The 14443-nt window shown below is 49.3% G+C and overlaps 3 protein-coding genes across 3 annotated transcripts; 2 read left to right on the top strand and 1 right to left on the bottom strand.

Annotated features, from left to right (window-relative positions):
• Nucleotides 1-1287: 1287 nt before the first annotated feature.
• On the bottom strand, nucleotides 1288-3824 carry CABS01_02886 (uncharacterized protein; the record flags this gene model as incomplete). Its single annotated transcript, XM_060536264.1, has 5 exons — nucleotides 1288-1778; nucleotides 1841-2044; nucleotides 2098-2313; nucleotides 2367-3588; nucleotides 3639-3824. 5 exons carry the CDS (start codon nucleotides 3822-3824, stop codon nucleotides 1288-1290), a joined length of 2319 nt encoding a protein of 772 aa, XP_060394176.1.
• Nucleotides 3825-4696: 872 nt separating this feature from the next.
• On the top strand, nucleotides 4697-7131 carry CABS01_02885 (uncharacterized protein; the record flags this gene model as incomplete). Its single annotated transcript, XM_060536263.1, has 4 exons — nucleotides 4697-5504; nucleotides 5585-5785; nucleotides 5847-5900; nucleotides 5951-7131. 4 exons carry the CDS (start codon nucleotides 4697-4699, stop codon nucleotides 7129-7131), a joined length of 2244 nt encoding a protein of 747 aa, XP_060394175.1.
• Nucleotides 7132-10175: 3044 nt separating this feature from the next.
• Nucleotides 10176-10877, top strand: CABS01_02884 (uncharacterized protein; the record flags this gene model as incomplete). Its single annotated transcript, XM_060536262.1, has 2 exons — nucleotides 10176-10658; nucleotides 10725-10877. 2 exons carry the CDS (start codon nucleotides 10176-10178, stop codon nucleotides 10875-10877), a joined length of 636 nt encoding a protein of 211 aa, XP_060394174.1.
• Nucleotides 10878-14443: the final 3566 nt, after the last annotated feature.

The following is a 14443-nucleotide window of genomic DNA, read 5'->3' as shown; positions in this document are numbered from 1 at the left end:
TGCCAGATTAGCCCTCCCGCTAGCAACAGGACAACCGTGAACCGTGAACCGTTCTCTGGCCACGCAGCTGGCTTATCTTGGCAGCCAGTCCATCCTATGCCAGCCTGCCCGGATTTTGCAACCGTCCCACGAGCCATGCGTCGTGTTGTGTCACGAGAAAGCTTAATGGTGAGAGGCTTGCTCCATTGGTGATGGCTACGTTGATCAAGGTCCAACATTTCTTTTGCCAGATAACACAGCACCGGCCACAGATTTCATTGCCACCTCTTCCGCTTGTTCGCTGCGCCAAAGCACCTGGCAAGCTACCACTGCAGGTCGCTTCCCGGAGGTCCGGCTCCGCGCCGCGGTAGTGTGAAGCTCCTGGTGGACCCTGAACTCGCGGCACAGCATCTCAACCAGCCAGCAACATGTGCAACAACGGTCATGCGCCCGCTTCTTCTCCAATTCCTGTAAGTTCTGTTACCCCGCCTTGTTTGAATCAAACTCCGAGGTGGTGGGCAAGAGTTCACTCGCAGGCCAATCTCGATGCTCTCTTATCTCTTGCTCAATTCGGGCTTCCCTGTCAGTAAGCATGGACTAGTGATGAGGGGTGACGAAATGATTGTCACCGAGGGTGATGTCAAGCGGTTGCGTAACCTCGCTAGGCTGTCAAGGAAAATGAGACCACAGAGATTGCCCAATCGTTACCGTGTGCGAGGGCATTAGTTCCCTCGAAGGAGGCCGTTGTCTCTGTTGTTATCTGTCAGAAGGCCTAGGTAGCTGAAGTACCCAAGCTGAGACTAGGCAATGGCAGGGTTGCAACACATCCAGGTGCCAGTCAGTCAAGCCAACTCTATTTCAATGGCGTTGGCAAGATGATCTCGCCTTAAGAAGTAGATACCTATCCTATCAACTCAGTTCCGGGTGTGAACTGCGTATGTGTACGGAACGAGGAAGTTATGGGTGTAACCCACGTTGCCCACGTTGGGTGTAAGTAGAGAGGGGCGTTTGTATAACCAAGACCACATTCCAAATCCATCTTTTCTACCGTCAACATTCTAACAATCATTGCTAGGATGCATAAGAATATGTATAGCATTTCTGCACACATGGTGTTGAGATTATGTAGGAGTGTTAAGCTTTGACTCAACATCGTTGTTTCGGTCCTGAAGTATTGAGCTAGGAATGATAGCATAGCTTAACTGTTCGTATGTAGTCGAATCTATGAAATACCACTTGAAACACGTTCTACTGGGCAAGTCACCCCCTTTGACTATGGAATCGGCAACATCACAAGCTGCCTGCCACCTAAGCAGCATCACTTTGAGCCATGATGTCCTTCATCGCCGCGAGTCGATCGCCCTTGATCTGGGCAATCTCCTCAGCCTCCGCCTTCTGCAACTTGGTCATGTACTGGGTGAACGCGTTCCCAAGCTTGAGGACCTTGTTGAAGTGGCTCGCGTCCGGCTTGACCCCCTTATCTTCCGCCAGTGCCAACGCGCTCCTGACGCAGTTGCGGATTTGACGGCCGTTGAGGGGCTGCGAAGCCCAGGATTTGGTCACTTCGCTGCCTAGCGCCTTGCACTCGTCCCGTGAGAGAAGGGCCGGTGAGCCATCGCGGCGCTTGCGGCCGAGGTCTTGGATGAAGATCTTCCAGACTTCTTTGCGAAGGGGTTCGTCGAATTCTGGCATGCCGATTGTGATGTGGATTCTGGATTGGAAGGCTTGGTCGAAGGCGCCGATGCGGTTGCTGGTTAGGAACATGATGCCGTTGAAGTATTCCAACGTTCTGAGGAAGACTGCGTTTGAAGTCAGCACTTGGCCATGGCTCTGTTGGTTCGGAGTTCGTAAGAAGACTTACTGGATACCAGCGCGTTTCTTTGTAGATTGTCGTAGTCTCGGTCCTGCAAGAAGATGTCTGCTTCGTCAAGCAACAGTATGGCATCCCATTCTACGGCATGGTCGAAGATCTTCGACAACTTCCCCTCGAGGGTCTCGGGGTCTGTCCCAAGATCTCCTGCGGTTACCATGTAAAGAGGCTTCTTGAATGATTCTGCAACGCACTCTTTTGATTTTGTGTCAAAATCCGTTCTCATTAACCCGCTTAGGAACACATACCTGCGGTCAAAGTTTTGCCGACGCCTGGAGGCCCATGAAGAAGAATGACCAAGCCCTCGCCTTTTCCGTCAACAAGATCATGGAAATTAGTACTATGCGCGAGATAGGACTTGACCATAGCCCATATGACTTCTTTGTACTCCGGTTTTAGGACCAGTCGCTTCCATGCATCGACTGCAAATTGCACCGGTTTGAGGTCAACGACCTGGTACAAAGCTTCATATCAGTTAGCTCTACTCCGAAAGCGTACGATGCTTGCAAGGACATACCCCATCCTTTGTCACGGAGACTGAATGCACGTACGACATTAGAGCAAAGCATGAGAGCCAGCTCATCCGGTTTAGTCGTTGGCGAAATGCTGTCGTAGTTACGAAACCAATTGCCCCGCGTATCTCCTACTTCTTCGGCCTCGGTTCGCATGAGGACATCATCAGGCTCGTAACCTATCCCGCCATTCTCAGTCGTCTGAGAAATATCAGATCCTCTTCCAGCCCTTTCGCTCCACTTTGCGATAGCTTCGCGTTTGTTGTACACGGTTGATGGAGCGCGGGGGAACTGGCCTTCATCCATTGCACTGTCGACCTGTGTCTCCACAATTACTCTCATTCTGGGACCCCCATCATGGCCATGTGCTTTGGATGTTACCAATTGTTGAAATCTAGATGTCGTTTTCATCTCCCAGTAGCTCTGACCTCGAGAGACTGCAAATGCCCTGACAGCATCTAGATCCTCCATGAATCTTGCCGGTACGAAATGTAGTTTTGCGATCTCTTTTCCACCATGGAATCGCTCCATGTTACATACACAAGGGTGTTTGACGAAGACGGACCGCCGCGGACTGTATTCAATTGACCAGCAATGTAGCAGCAGATGTCCTTGGTACATTCCCGGGGGTGCCGTGCTGATACTCGGGTAGTCGACGATGCAGCACTGGGTCTCCAGGCCCCGAATTCTGACGAAAATGGGTTCGCCTGGTGTATAAAGCATCCAGAGGTCGTCATATTGGACAAGAGTGCTGGGACCGGCCGATTTCAAGGCCTTGAGTCTCGACCGGGTTTCATGGAAGATTGGTTTGAGAAAATCTAGGATCGTCTTAGAAATGGCAAGATTATGTGTCGAAGCTTTGGTATCATTGGCAGTTGTAGATTCTGGCGACGCGGTCGATACCTTCCTCTCCAATGCGTCTAAGCGGAGGAAAAGCGACACATACGGTGGATAGAAAACGATTCCTCGACTTGTCGCCTTTTCAGAAAAGGGGAAGGGCTCGAGGCCCCTCAGGAAATCGCTAAATTCCCACCAGTCTACCTCGATTCTTTCTGGCCGGACTTTTCCGAATGCATCCACATGATGGTAGAAAGTGACCTCTGGTATCTGGGCCGTATCGGTATGTTTCTCGTCTTCCGATGGCACGCCGACTAGCTGAACCGTTTTGAAGCGCCCCTGACGATCTCTGTATGATCGTAATGTGGCATGGCCGATTCCGACACCGAACTAGTACTCGTGAGACATGTATCGTGAAAGAAGCCATTGCGTTAACATACTTCGTTGATTTCTCGAGAAGGAGCGGAAGTATCGGGTTTCTTTCTACTTCCACTTTCATGTGTTGTCATATGAATCGACGGAGCTGGAGACTCATCAATCTCGCTACTGGGAGAATCTCGGTAACTGCGGTTTGCGCGCTCATCTGTTTCGCTAGGGCCGTGTGAATTGTCGGATCCTGAGTGCATGGCGGCGGGTTAAGTCGGAGTTTTGTCAGTCAATGAGTCGTTAAAATCCAGAGCAAGCTTTCCAGTACCGGTAGATGGCCCATTGGCTATGCAAGCTGTTCATTTATAACATAATTGCCTCTAGCTCGCCTAAATGCTCGCTCCGTAGGCGAGGCTACCGTCTGTAGTATGTTCTCAGCAGGCACAGCTTATGTGATTGCGACTATCTTAGTGAAAGACAAATGGAATCGACCCAACCAATCGATCAAGTGTGCTGTGAAGCAGTTTCTACCTGTAGTATGGTGTGCGCATGTTGAAGCAGGCTTTGAGCAGCAGCCATCCTGCATCGTATGTCGTATGACACCCTATCAGGCCGCGTGCTCCGTCACCTCTATTTCTACGACTCGTAATCTTCTCAAACCACTCATGTGTTGCCAAAAGCTCTCTAAATCTGATCCCTTCCTATTTCCCTCCGAGAACATGCCTCCAATATGGGCGAGCTGCTGCGTTCCCAACTTTTCAGTAGTTTCATTGGTCAGCCTGATTTATTGCTGCTACATAAGCTGCATATGTGCGCTGCACCCAGAACATGGCGCTGTTTAAGTGGGATCAGGTAGTTCAAGTCTTGCATATGTACATTTCAGGCAAAGAGTACTTTGTGCTGCAATAGTACTGACGACAAGCTTGGCAGTCATGCAGATTACGAGGGCATGCACCGTGATTAATTAATGAACCCACATCTTTCCTCAACTGGCCATTTCAATGCTCTCTTGAAGACATCGATTTGGCTACCCATATTTCTCTCATAGTGTTTGTTATAAGGGCGTTCTCAAAGCCATGTCTTTGATCGTGCACTGCTAAGGAATCTCATGGAAATAAATGTCGACCGCAACATGAGCAGCAGGCTATCCAGTGTCAGCGAGCCCTCAGACCAGAGTGGCTCTCTGAGGCGAACGATCAGGCTGGGCCATCCACCTGCAAAAACACTCTCCAGGCCACGACTTCGTGACGGGAAATTGAGTCAACTTCTCGAAAAGACTAAGCCAAAGAAACGCCAATCCATGGATGAGGCAGAGCTCATAGAGTCTTTGAAGACGCTTCAAGGAACTCAGGTATTTGTGACAGACACGACACTATCTCGCACCCAAAATAGGACTACAGTCGACACGAACAGAAATGCATGGGCCCTTGATGCGACCGCTAACCCATCTTTGAGAGACAAGTTCGAACAGCTGGGGTTGGCGGTAAGCGAATACAATATTGCTGCGTCTCGTGAAAAACGCGAGATTGTGATCAAAGATGGCTGCAAGCTTCAAGATGTACTAGCTCAGGCAAACGCCTTGCAGGAGGCCAGATCTACAAACAAAGACGATAAAAGCCTCAACAGCAGCATACAGGCAGGCTTGCAGCAATTTTGCAAATCGACTCTCCATTATGCTGCAGTCATGGATACACTGGCACAACATCATCCTGAATGGGTCAGTCTAGCTTGGGGAACGATGAAGCTGTTGCTCATGATTCCGATCGAGTACCAAAAAGTCAAGGAAGGTATTGTTACCAATCTTGGACGTATAGGGAGTAAGCTGGAGCTCGTGAGCCTACTGTTGTCTTTCTATCCAGTTGAGAGAATGACAAATGCGGCTGCGGCCATCTACGCGTCGATCGCAGATTTCCTGGCATTTTGTCTCCGGTACTTGCGTAGTAATTGTTTAGGTACAAAAACTTCCGATAAAAGCTTTATGTATTCACGTTGCTGATGATGCAATCTCGCCCGCCACCAGTCAAAACCTTCAAGACGATGGTCGCACCTTTCGACACCAGGCTCGGGCCCATTCTCAAGACCATTGACGAGAATTACGCCATCCTGAGACAAGAAGCTGAAATCCAGTTCATGATATATCAGTTTCAACGACACTGCAGTATGCAGAGAGATTTATTTGAGATCAAAGAAGATCATGGGCGAATCATTGGAGTACTAGAAGGTACTATCGACATTAAGGGCCGATTCCAAGACCTTGTTCAGAGCTAATACGTCTGATACAGAGATAATTCGTAGGGATGACATGGATCGAGAAAGAAGAAGCAAAACGATAGATGGTCAGTGCCAAAATGTCAACACCAACTGGAAGTTCTAACGTTTCTCTCAGCATCTGAGAATCTTGACCGGAAACTTCTGAAACCGCCCGAGCTCGAGATATGCGATGATTTCTTTCAGGACCTACTTCCCCTGGACAGAAATCTACATCAAGTCCATTTCCAATTAGATCTGCTACCAATGTCTTATTTGGTAGAGAGCAGCAATGTCCTTCGTCTTCCTTCATTCCAGTCATGGCTAAGCAGTTCAAAATCTGGTCTTCTGTGGGTAGATGGGTATGAGATACCTCGCCGCCCTAGCTGGACGACGGACTTGTCTCAAAAGATTGTGCGTGCAGCTACGGAGAGCGGCTACGATACACTTTCGTATTTCGGGAGCCTACATCGAGGGAGTGACGACGATGCACCAAAGCCGCGCGCTCTCGTGCAGAGCCTGCTTTTCGGCATGCTTCAGAAGTTTCCAACAGTGACTTCACATGGCGATCGGAAGCTATTCAACGCCGAGATCTTCGTTGCTGCTAAATCAAACCTGGACCTTTCATGGAGAATCTTCGTGGAATGTCTGCGCGCTCTTCCATCTTCCACCATCTACATCATGATAGAAGGCGTTGATCACTTCAGCGTGGCTGGGGATCAAGCTACCGAGTTCGAATCTTTGCTGAAACGCCTAAGCACATTGTCAGCTGCTCTATTGGATGATAAAGTAGTCAAGCTTGCCTTGACGTCTGTTCGACCAAGCGCAGGATTTCAGCACCTGTTTCCCAACCTAGAGAGACTCGAGGTTTATCATGACCACAAGCTACTTATACGCGTGCCAGCTGCAGCCGCGCGAAGACGCAAACCCCGATCAAAGTTGCAGAAGAAGAGACAATCGCCCCTTTATTCCCCAGGACCAACGTTGGAGCCAGAACCGACTGATATGGGTAGCGACTTTGCCCCTTCTGACTCAAGTGTGGACAGAGGCGGCAATGTCAGCGACTCAAGCTCAGACTTCGATATCTTTGGTAAAGGCAAGAGGGAGATAGGCCGTGTGAGATCCTCTTGGTCAAGTCCGACTCCTGAACATGGCCGGGCGAGTCCTCTTCAACTTGATTCGGGGAAGAAGGCGAAGTTGGCGGGAGAACAAGAGGCCGAGGATTCCGACAGCTCATTCGAAATATATGAGGCGCCTACTGCTGCGTTGCCTGAGCAAAGCCCAGCCAGCGAAGGAGACCTTTCGGATTTTGCACCATGAAGGAAGGCTAAATTCGGGGTTTTACGCTTTGTGGTCAAGGTATCAATCAGGCAAAGTTACTCGTGCTTTCGATGTTCATAGAGCCCGACTTCATGCTTTAGTTTATAGTTACTCGGATGAATTTTGTCGAACATGACTATCAACCAGAGAGAGTCAACAATCTGTCCTTAGATCCGAGCCATGAACAGTACTGTCCGGAAAGTCAATAGATCTGCCATAACTTTTACAAAGAACTTTTCCAGTCCTAGTGACAACACCAAGACGAGAAGATGCATGCGTCGGAAACGAGAGCGAGTTCGTCTTCCGTTTGATATGGCGCAATGATGAAGCATACTTAGTACTGCGCGTATTTCATGATCATGTGAGTAATCATCTTTCTCGAGATCCGTCTCAAACCCGAGACACTGACGCCGGCCACTTTTGATCAAGAATCGGCAGACTTACACCGAAGGAGATCTCCGAAAATCACCTCATCGAGCGCGGCACGGCCTGTGGGTTGCTGCGGCTGGCCAATGACCAGGATGACCCGAGTTCAACATATTGACGCACCCATCTTGCCGGATTTCCGACCACGCGTCACGCCGGAAGCAGTAAGTTGACTGACAAATAAGAAGGTTTGGTTTGATCTACGAGTAAACTTCGACTCAATTCTTACCGCGTCGATGCCTTCACCAAATTGAGCGCCTTGCAGAATGACAGATGCGGAAAGCAGGCTGTGCAATCTTCGCACCTTGATGAGACCGTTGACGTGTGGCCTGTTCGTCATCTCCGAAAGACAAGGACTGCTTCTACTTTTCACTTGGGGAGTCTCACGACAAGCATCAACTAGTGCCGGGTATGCCCTCAAGCTTAAACGCGCATTTTCAAGACGGACACTGTCTAGCGAAAACTCCGATTTTCCAGCTACTAGACCCTTGCTGACCAACTGTATCAACGGACATTAACTTGGGCAGACCATCCCTCAGTGTAAGTCAATCGAGTAATGTGAGAGCAATGCATTATGATATGTGAGTCGTTATAGTGATGACCGCCCAGAAACTGATCGACGAACGACCTTGACGGGTGCAGCATTGACGAGTCCTTGGCGAGGCCCGTCTTAGCGAAATTGTTGGGACGACGACGATCTTGTGAACAATTATCCGAAGACACAATCTTCAGACGATTACCAGCAAATTTGATCCGTTCGGAAACCGCGTGGGACTCAATGTGGGATAGGTATTACAGTTCTCCCTTCCTGCCCCTTCATTACAATATGATGTGGAATGAGCGTCCCGGAGCCTTAATTCTCCAACATGGCTAAAACGACAATGAAGGGGAGGCTTAGCAGTTTTCGCACTAGTTGAGAGTTTCAAGCAACTTTTGAGACCCTGCTACTGCGGTAGTGCCGCTCTTGATTCATGTCACCAGAGCTTAAACTCTCCCTTCCCTCCACTTCCGGCAGGGGACAAACGCAAGGCGGAGAAAAGATGGAGGCCGGCCGAGGAGACCGCGGGCAGCGTGTTTACAAGCCTCGTGCTTCCATATTACGGATAACGGAAACGGCATCTTTTGCCTTGCTCCTCAGCACATGCAGGGTCCGTCCCAGTTTTGAGATCAGCCCACCAGCGAACCTGAGACTCGGCGAACTTTGTTTTCCTCGTTGGGCTGGCTTGATTCCAGCCCTTTGGCAACCTCTCTGCACGCACGCTCTGATTCTGGATTGACTCTGGGAAATGTAATCACCACGTGTGGACATGTAGTGATTATCGGCTGCCTTTCTAAGAATCGGACGCCGCTAAGGTACCGAAGGGGGCGGAGCGTAATATCTTCAGCTTACTTTCGAACTCACCATAGAAGTTCAGTTTTCTGAACCAAATGAAGAATTGTGATTCATATTTCCCTTTGCTTCTTTGTGTCCTGTTGAGCAAGTCCACGCGAAACAACTACTGAATGACGAGGCCGACATGTCTTGGCGTCTTGACTGATCTTGCCAAGCCACCAAACATGTTGCCTCGAAATCGGGTCCGGTTGCTCAAGCGATTGGCAGATTGTTTATAGAAGCAATTGAAACCTGCTCATTCGGCAGGGCGATATATCGGACTCCGAAGCACCAGCCAGACGAGTCATCGACGCAAGAAGAAGGCGAGTGACCACTATGCGAAATGATCAGACTTGTAGCAGATGATCTGAAGGCCTCTAAAATTCGGCAAAAGATGAAGTAGACCTGACACTCAAGTGAACAAAAGGATGGAAGTTAGGAGGAGTAATGCTAGGTCCAGACCGAGGGAACAGAGCCGAGGGTTGGATGAATTTGGTGTGAACACTCGTTCTCGCCAAGAATTGTGACTGGCGCTTGTGGTAGAACGCTTCCAACAACTGGATGGAGATCTTCAGCCGTCTGTCGGTGCCAGTGATCCATGGACCAGCTTCAAGAAGAAGCACTCAAGAAGCTCGCGCGATGGGAACGATTCTGGTTGGTGTCTTGACGCATTGAGCAGAAAATTCGTATACAGAGCAGCCCCAAGGCGAGCGAGGTGAAACGCGATGTGCGGCGATCCCAGCCAGCGACTGGCTCAAAAGATCAGCCCAAAACACTTGCGGGTAAACCTTCTTCTCCTTCGAATCCACCCCAAAGCTTGTCTCTCTCGGTTCAGACATCAGACGGGCCGGGCGATGCGCGCGGGGTGACCGTTGTGGACACCCACATTGTGAATTGAAGCTTCACCCGAGAGCGAAACGACCCCTGAAAGCATCGCGATGACTGGGACTGAGTTGCTTCCCATCGTGCGGCGGACAGGGTCTTCGGCGTACTCGGACGAAGTATGTTCGCCTAATCGTTTGAGATGACGACGCGATGGAAACTGGGTGTAAGTGGCCGTGTCCGAATTTTGCTCGGAAGGTTGGGCTATATAATTCAATCAAAGAAACTCTCAATTCTGGCTTTGGGATCATCAACTCAGTCTCTTTCCAGTTCATCAAGTCCTACTACTAAAGGCTCTTCACCCTCTACATTCTTTAAATCATATCACGCCTATCACTTAGATCACTAAACACTATTATTCAAGATGCGTTACACTCAGCTTCTCCTCTCTCTCTTCCTTCTCTTCACTTTCGTCATTGCTCTGCCCGCGCCGGCGCCGGTAGAAGCCGTCGCTGCGCAAGACGCCGCCGACAAGAACAAGAATAAGAATAATAACAACAACGGAACTAAGGGCACTAAGACGAAGACCAACAACAACGGCAACACCAACAAGGGCCAGACCACCAAGGCCACGAAGAACGGAACCGGAGGAAACACCAGGCCTACCGCTGACGAGTGCGCTGCTGCCAAGAAGCTGGCTACTGGTATCGACAAGAACATCTCCATCCAGAAGCAAGAGCAGAAGGATGTCGCTGCTGTGAAGAAGGCTGTTCAGTCTGGGAACAAGGGTCAGTTCGACCAGGCTAAGACCAAGCTCGTCGCTACTGTCAAGTCTGGAGCGGATGTCCGCGCCGAGAACCAGAAGATCGCTCCCAAGGGTAACGCCGCAATTCCGGGTCTGAAGAAGGTACGTTCGGACTTTTACCCCACACAGTGAAGCGGTAAAAAACAGCAATCTGACAAGTCATTATAGGTTCAAAACGCACAGGCTACCGAGTTGAAGCAGGCTCAGGGTCTCACGGGCAACAATGCTGATCTGGATACCATCGCCCAGATGGAGAAGGAATTCTCTGGAGGTATCGACCAGAACCAGCAGAACAAGAAGGATGCTCTTAAGGGTTGCTAAGCATCTCGAGACTGAATATGCTTGAGGACCGAAGGATAGGCTGCACGTCACTGAGCAGACTGAGGTTGGGAGCAATGGATAGCGTTGTATATGAAGGATTCTCAGTAAATATATAGTGAATGAAGCCAGTTCGGTACACTTTGACATTTTAGTGATGGGTTCACTCCGATTTCGAAACATTCGAGTGCTTCGATACTTCTGTTCTAGTACGGTGGTATCATTCTCCTGCAATCACCTTGAGCGTGACCTGATGCCGACTCATGCCAATCGCTCAGAGGCTTCAATACTTGAAAATTTGGAGACTGTTAGCTTGAGGCTGTTAGTCAATGTGATATAGGTTAGTATCATTGTACGAAGGCCAACAGGCTTTAACAGGTTGCCCTCTCTTCGAGGTGTTTAAGATCATGATACTTGTCAAGTTGTATGAGATGTTACTAACGGCTGTGCCGCTGTAATCGACGGAAGAATAACCTTCGGTGATTGCATAGCTTTTGACGGAGGTCTTCCAAATTTCTCATTACATGTTTGACTTCTCTCTGTCTCTGCTTAGCGTTGTTGAGAAGGAAGTTGATGCTGCGGTGCAGAGGCACATCTTCGAACAAAGTGGAGGCGATGCTGGATACTGTTGTACCTCATCAGGGTAACATAAATAAAATTTGATGCAGCCGTGGCCTCTGGGATTATTGAACACAGTCAAATTCCGGAGCATAACTCTTAAATAACGCCGCTTCTTGAACGAGAAGACCGAGTTGCTGAGACGCTCACTAGCATCGAAGCAGAAGCTGCAGCATTAGGTGCACCTATTGGTGCGATTCTTCAAGCTTCTACGGCCAAGATTAGCTGCTGGTAGGTTGCCTACTACAGCATGATAATGTACACAACATATGGATAATGGTTTGTTACAGATGAAGACTCGAAAGCTTCTTCGAGAGCCCCCTTCGGAGAGGGAATCCGCCATAGCAAAAGTTGACGCTTTGAAGCAGCCTTACTTCGGTGACACTCAACGTTAAACGGAGTTTTCTGGCAAGATACTAGAAACGAAAATCCAGTCTATCATGTTCAAAAACGAGGATGTAAGCTTTCTCCCATCGTGAAGAAGCTCTGTGTCTGATCTCAGAACTTATTGTAAGGTGAGTGCTCATCTCGGACTTGGTGAATCCACAACATGATAGAACGGATATTTATTCGTCATAGGAGATTATAAAGCTAGTTATCTAGATTGGCAAGGGGCACGCATTTTGAAGTTTGATCACTGATCGGCATCTCATGAATGTATCTCATTGGACGTCGAAACAGAAAGTTGAACTTACCTTTGGGCACTGGATAAATCTTATAACCTAAGCCTAAGACGAACGAGATAGCTCTCTTCGTTCATTTCTCCAAATGTAGTATTGAAATAGTATCGAAAGATGTGATGTCATCATAAAATCCACTGGCGTAGGCGAATGATTTCTCGCGGGTCAGGCTGATTGCCTGGGCTTGAATTTGAAAGTCGGCTCTTAGAGAACGCGATTGATTAGTGAGTGATGCCTGGCGACGTGAAAACTTCCGTATATAGTTGCTTTGAAACCAAGAATGATAGCTTTTGAGGGCGTAGACTCCAGCTTGCTGTTCCACAAGTAACTCTAAGCTGTGGCCATATGGGAGACAGCTAGTCACCATCCATGCAACTCGAGATAGCAGAACGTGCCGTGAAAGTGTCAATATTCAGCTTCCTTAAATTTTGACACAATCACGATTTGTTTCCGTTGAAATGGACTTAGCGAGAGTAACAGGTAAAGCTAGCTTGCTGAACAATCCCACCTCATACATAAGGATATCAAGCTCGGAGGCTTGTAACGCTCAACGAACCTGCTATACTGACTTTGTCGCGAAATAACTTCCGCGCCCAGCCGAATTAGTTTAGATATGGCCCAAATCGATGCTTGTCTGCCTCAAATCATTAGACGGTGCATTGTAATACCATGAGCCTTTCAGTCGTGGAGGGTCACTAGGTATTACTACACTTCCAACGCCCTTGGCAGGCAGAAAACCTTTACCCACATCACGCATCATCATCAAAGTTTTTTTTCATTGAGTACTGAAACAAAGGGGGCTAATATGAGGGTTAATTTGTGAACAGTCAAGATTCTCAGTCTCTCAAGTGCCTTGAAGAACCTTCCGCCTGAGCTCGGAATGCGACTGGTTTAGACATGGACGCATTGGCGCTCCGCTGAGCGCCATCAACAGGAATGCCCTCGCACCGTCGGGATAATCTTACATCTTCCTTCACTTAACAAAAAAAGATCCAATGTCTGCAATAAGACATCATCTATAGGTATACAAAAAATGCCGCGCGCGAAAACTTTCAATTCAAACTAAGGAAGCCTGGAAACAAAAGCGCGCAGATTATCTACTTGCCGTGTTCCCGAAGAAACAACACTTACATTATTCAGGGTCAGCAAACTTCGCCGGATCGCCTAGTAACCGTCTATTCAGGATGCCAAGTGCCGTGTTCCTGAAAGACAGCTCGGGCAGTTGCGGGCGGGAACGAACTCTCTTCTCTATCGGATGGACGTTGCGAAGAGAGTCATGGCTGTCTTTTTGGTAAACTCATCAATTCCCAAGGCCCTCCTCTCTACTCATTTCTGCCAAATTCCACCGAAAGGTACCACTTCTCCGCACTCCCCTCAAAAAGTCCGCAATAGCAGTTTATGCGTATGCGCCGTGCCTTCAAGTGGGCGATGGTTGCGGGCAAAGTCCACTAATTAGGCTTTTTAACTCGGTTTCTTGCGAGCCTAACCGGGTTGCGAGGGGGACAGTCTGCTGTCAATGCCGAAAAAGGGGGCATCTTAGTTTCCCTGAGGAGTCATGTTTCTCTCTGGCTTTTGCTGACGCTCAAGGGAGGCTGGTCTTGTCAGCAGGGGCCTGGAAGCACTTTGTCCCCCCCTCGCGTTAGAATTTCTCGCCTGCCAACTCTGACGCTCAGGAGCTTGCAACTTGGTGCAGTCCGGCAGTCGCAGTTTGGTAGGTGAGTGATCGCCTCCTCATAGCGTAACATTCCTGGCTGGTAATCTGCTTAAGATAGCCTTATGACTCGCAGATCTCTCACGTAGGAAGTTGTAGACGACTTGGCGTTGCTTGAGGTCCAGGGCCGATGGGCAAGGGGTTCTGCCCCGTAGCGCACCCAGAATAAAGACCCCGGCCGCCGAGCCGGAGATCTCGTCCTCAACTAGTGGCCGGATTGCTCAAGACTTGGGGGCGCCGCCATGGCGCGCCGTGGCGTTCCGGAGCACCGGTTCACTCATACCCACCATCCCGATCTTTCGCGGTTCCAACATCCAAACTGACGGCTTGGCACTGCAATCAGCGCTTGGTGTCGCCCCGATTATGATAGCTCGATGACTCGAGAATAACCCAAATTCCCAAATCGCTCTTTGCTTGAACTCTGCACAAAGTGCCGGTTCTCGTATCTCTCTAAGGATTAAAGTATTGGTTCCCTCTGAGCTTCTCGCCTTCTTGCTGCGCGAACGCCCGAACCCCCAGACAGGGTTTGTCGCAGGTTTCGCGAGTTGTGACCACGTCCA

This window comes from Colletotrichum abscissum (genome assembly GCF_030869225.1).
Source record: "Colletotrichum abscissum strain IMI 504890 chromosome Unknown Scaffold_5.1, whole genome shotgun sequence".
Taxonomy (NCBI): Eukaryota; Fungi; Ascomycota; class Sordariomycetes; order Glomerellales; family Glomerellaceae; genus Colletotrichum; species Colletotrichum abscissum.
The sequence above is the reverse complement of the archived record's forward strand: the minus strand, read 5'-3'. Positions and strand labels throughout refer to the sequence as shown.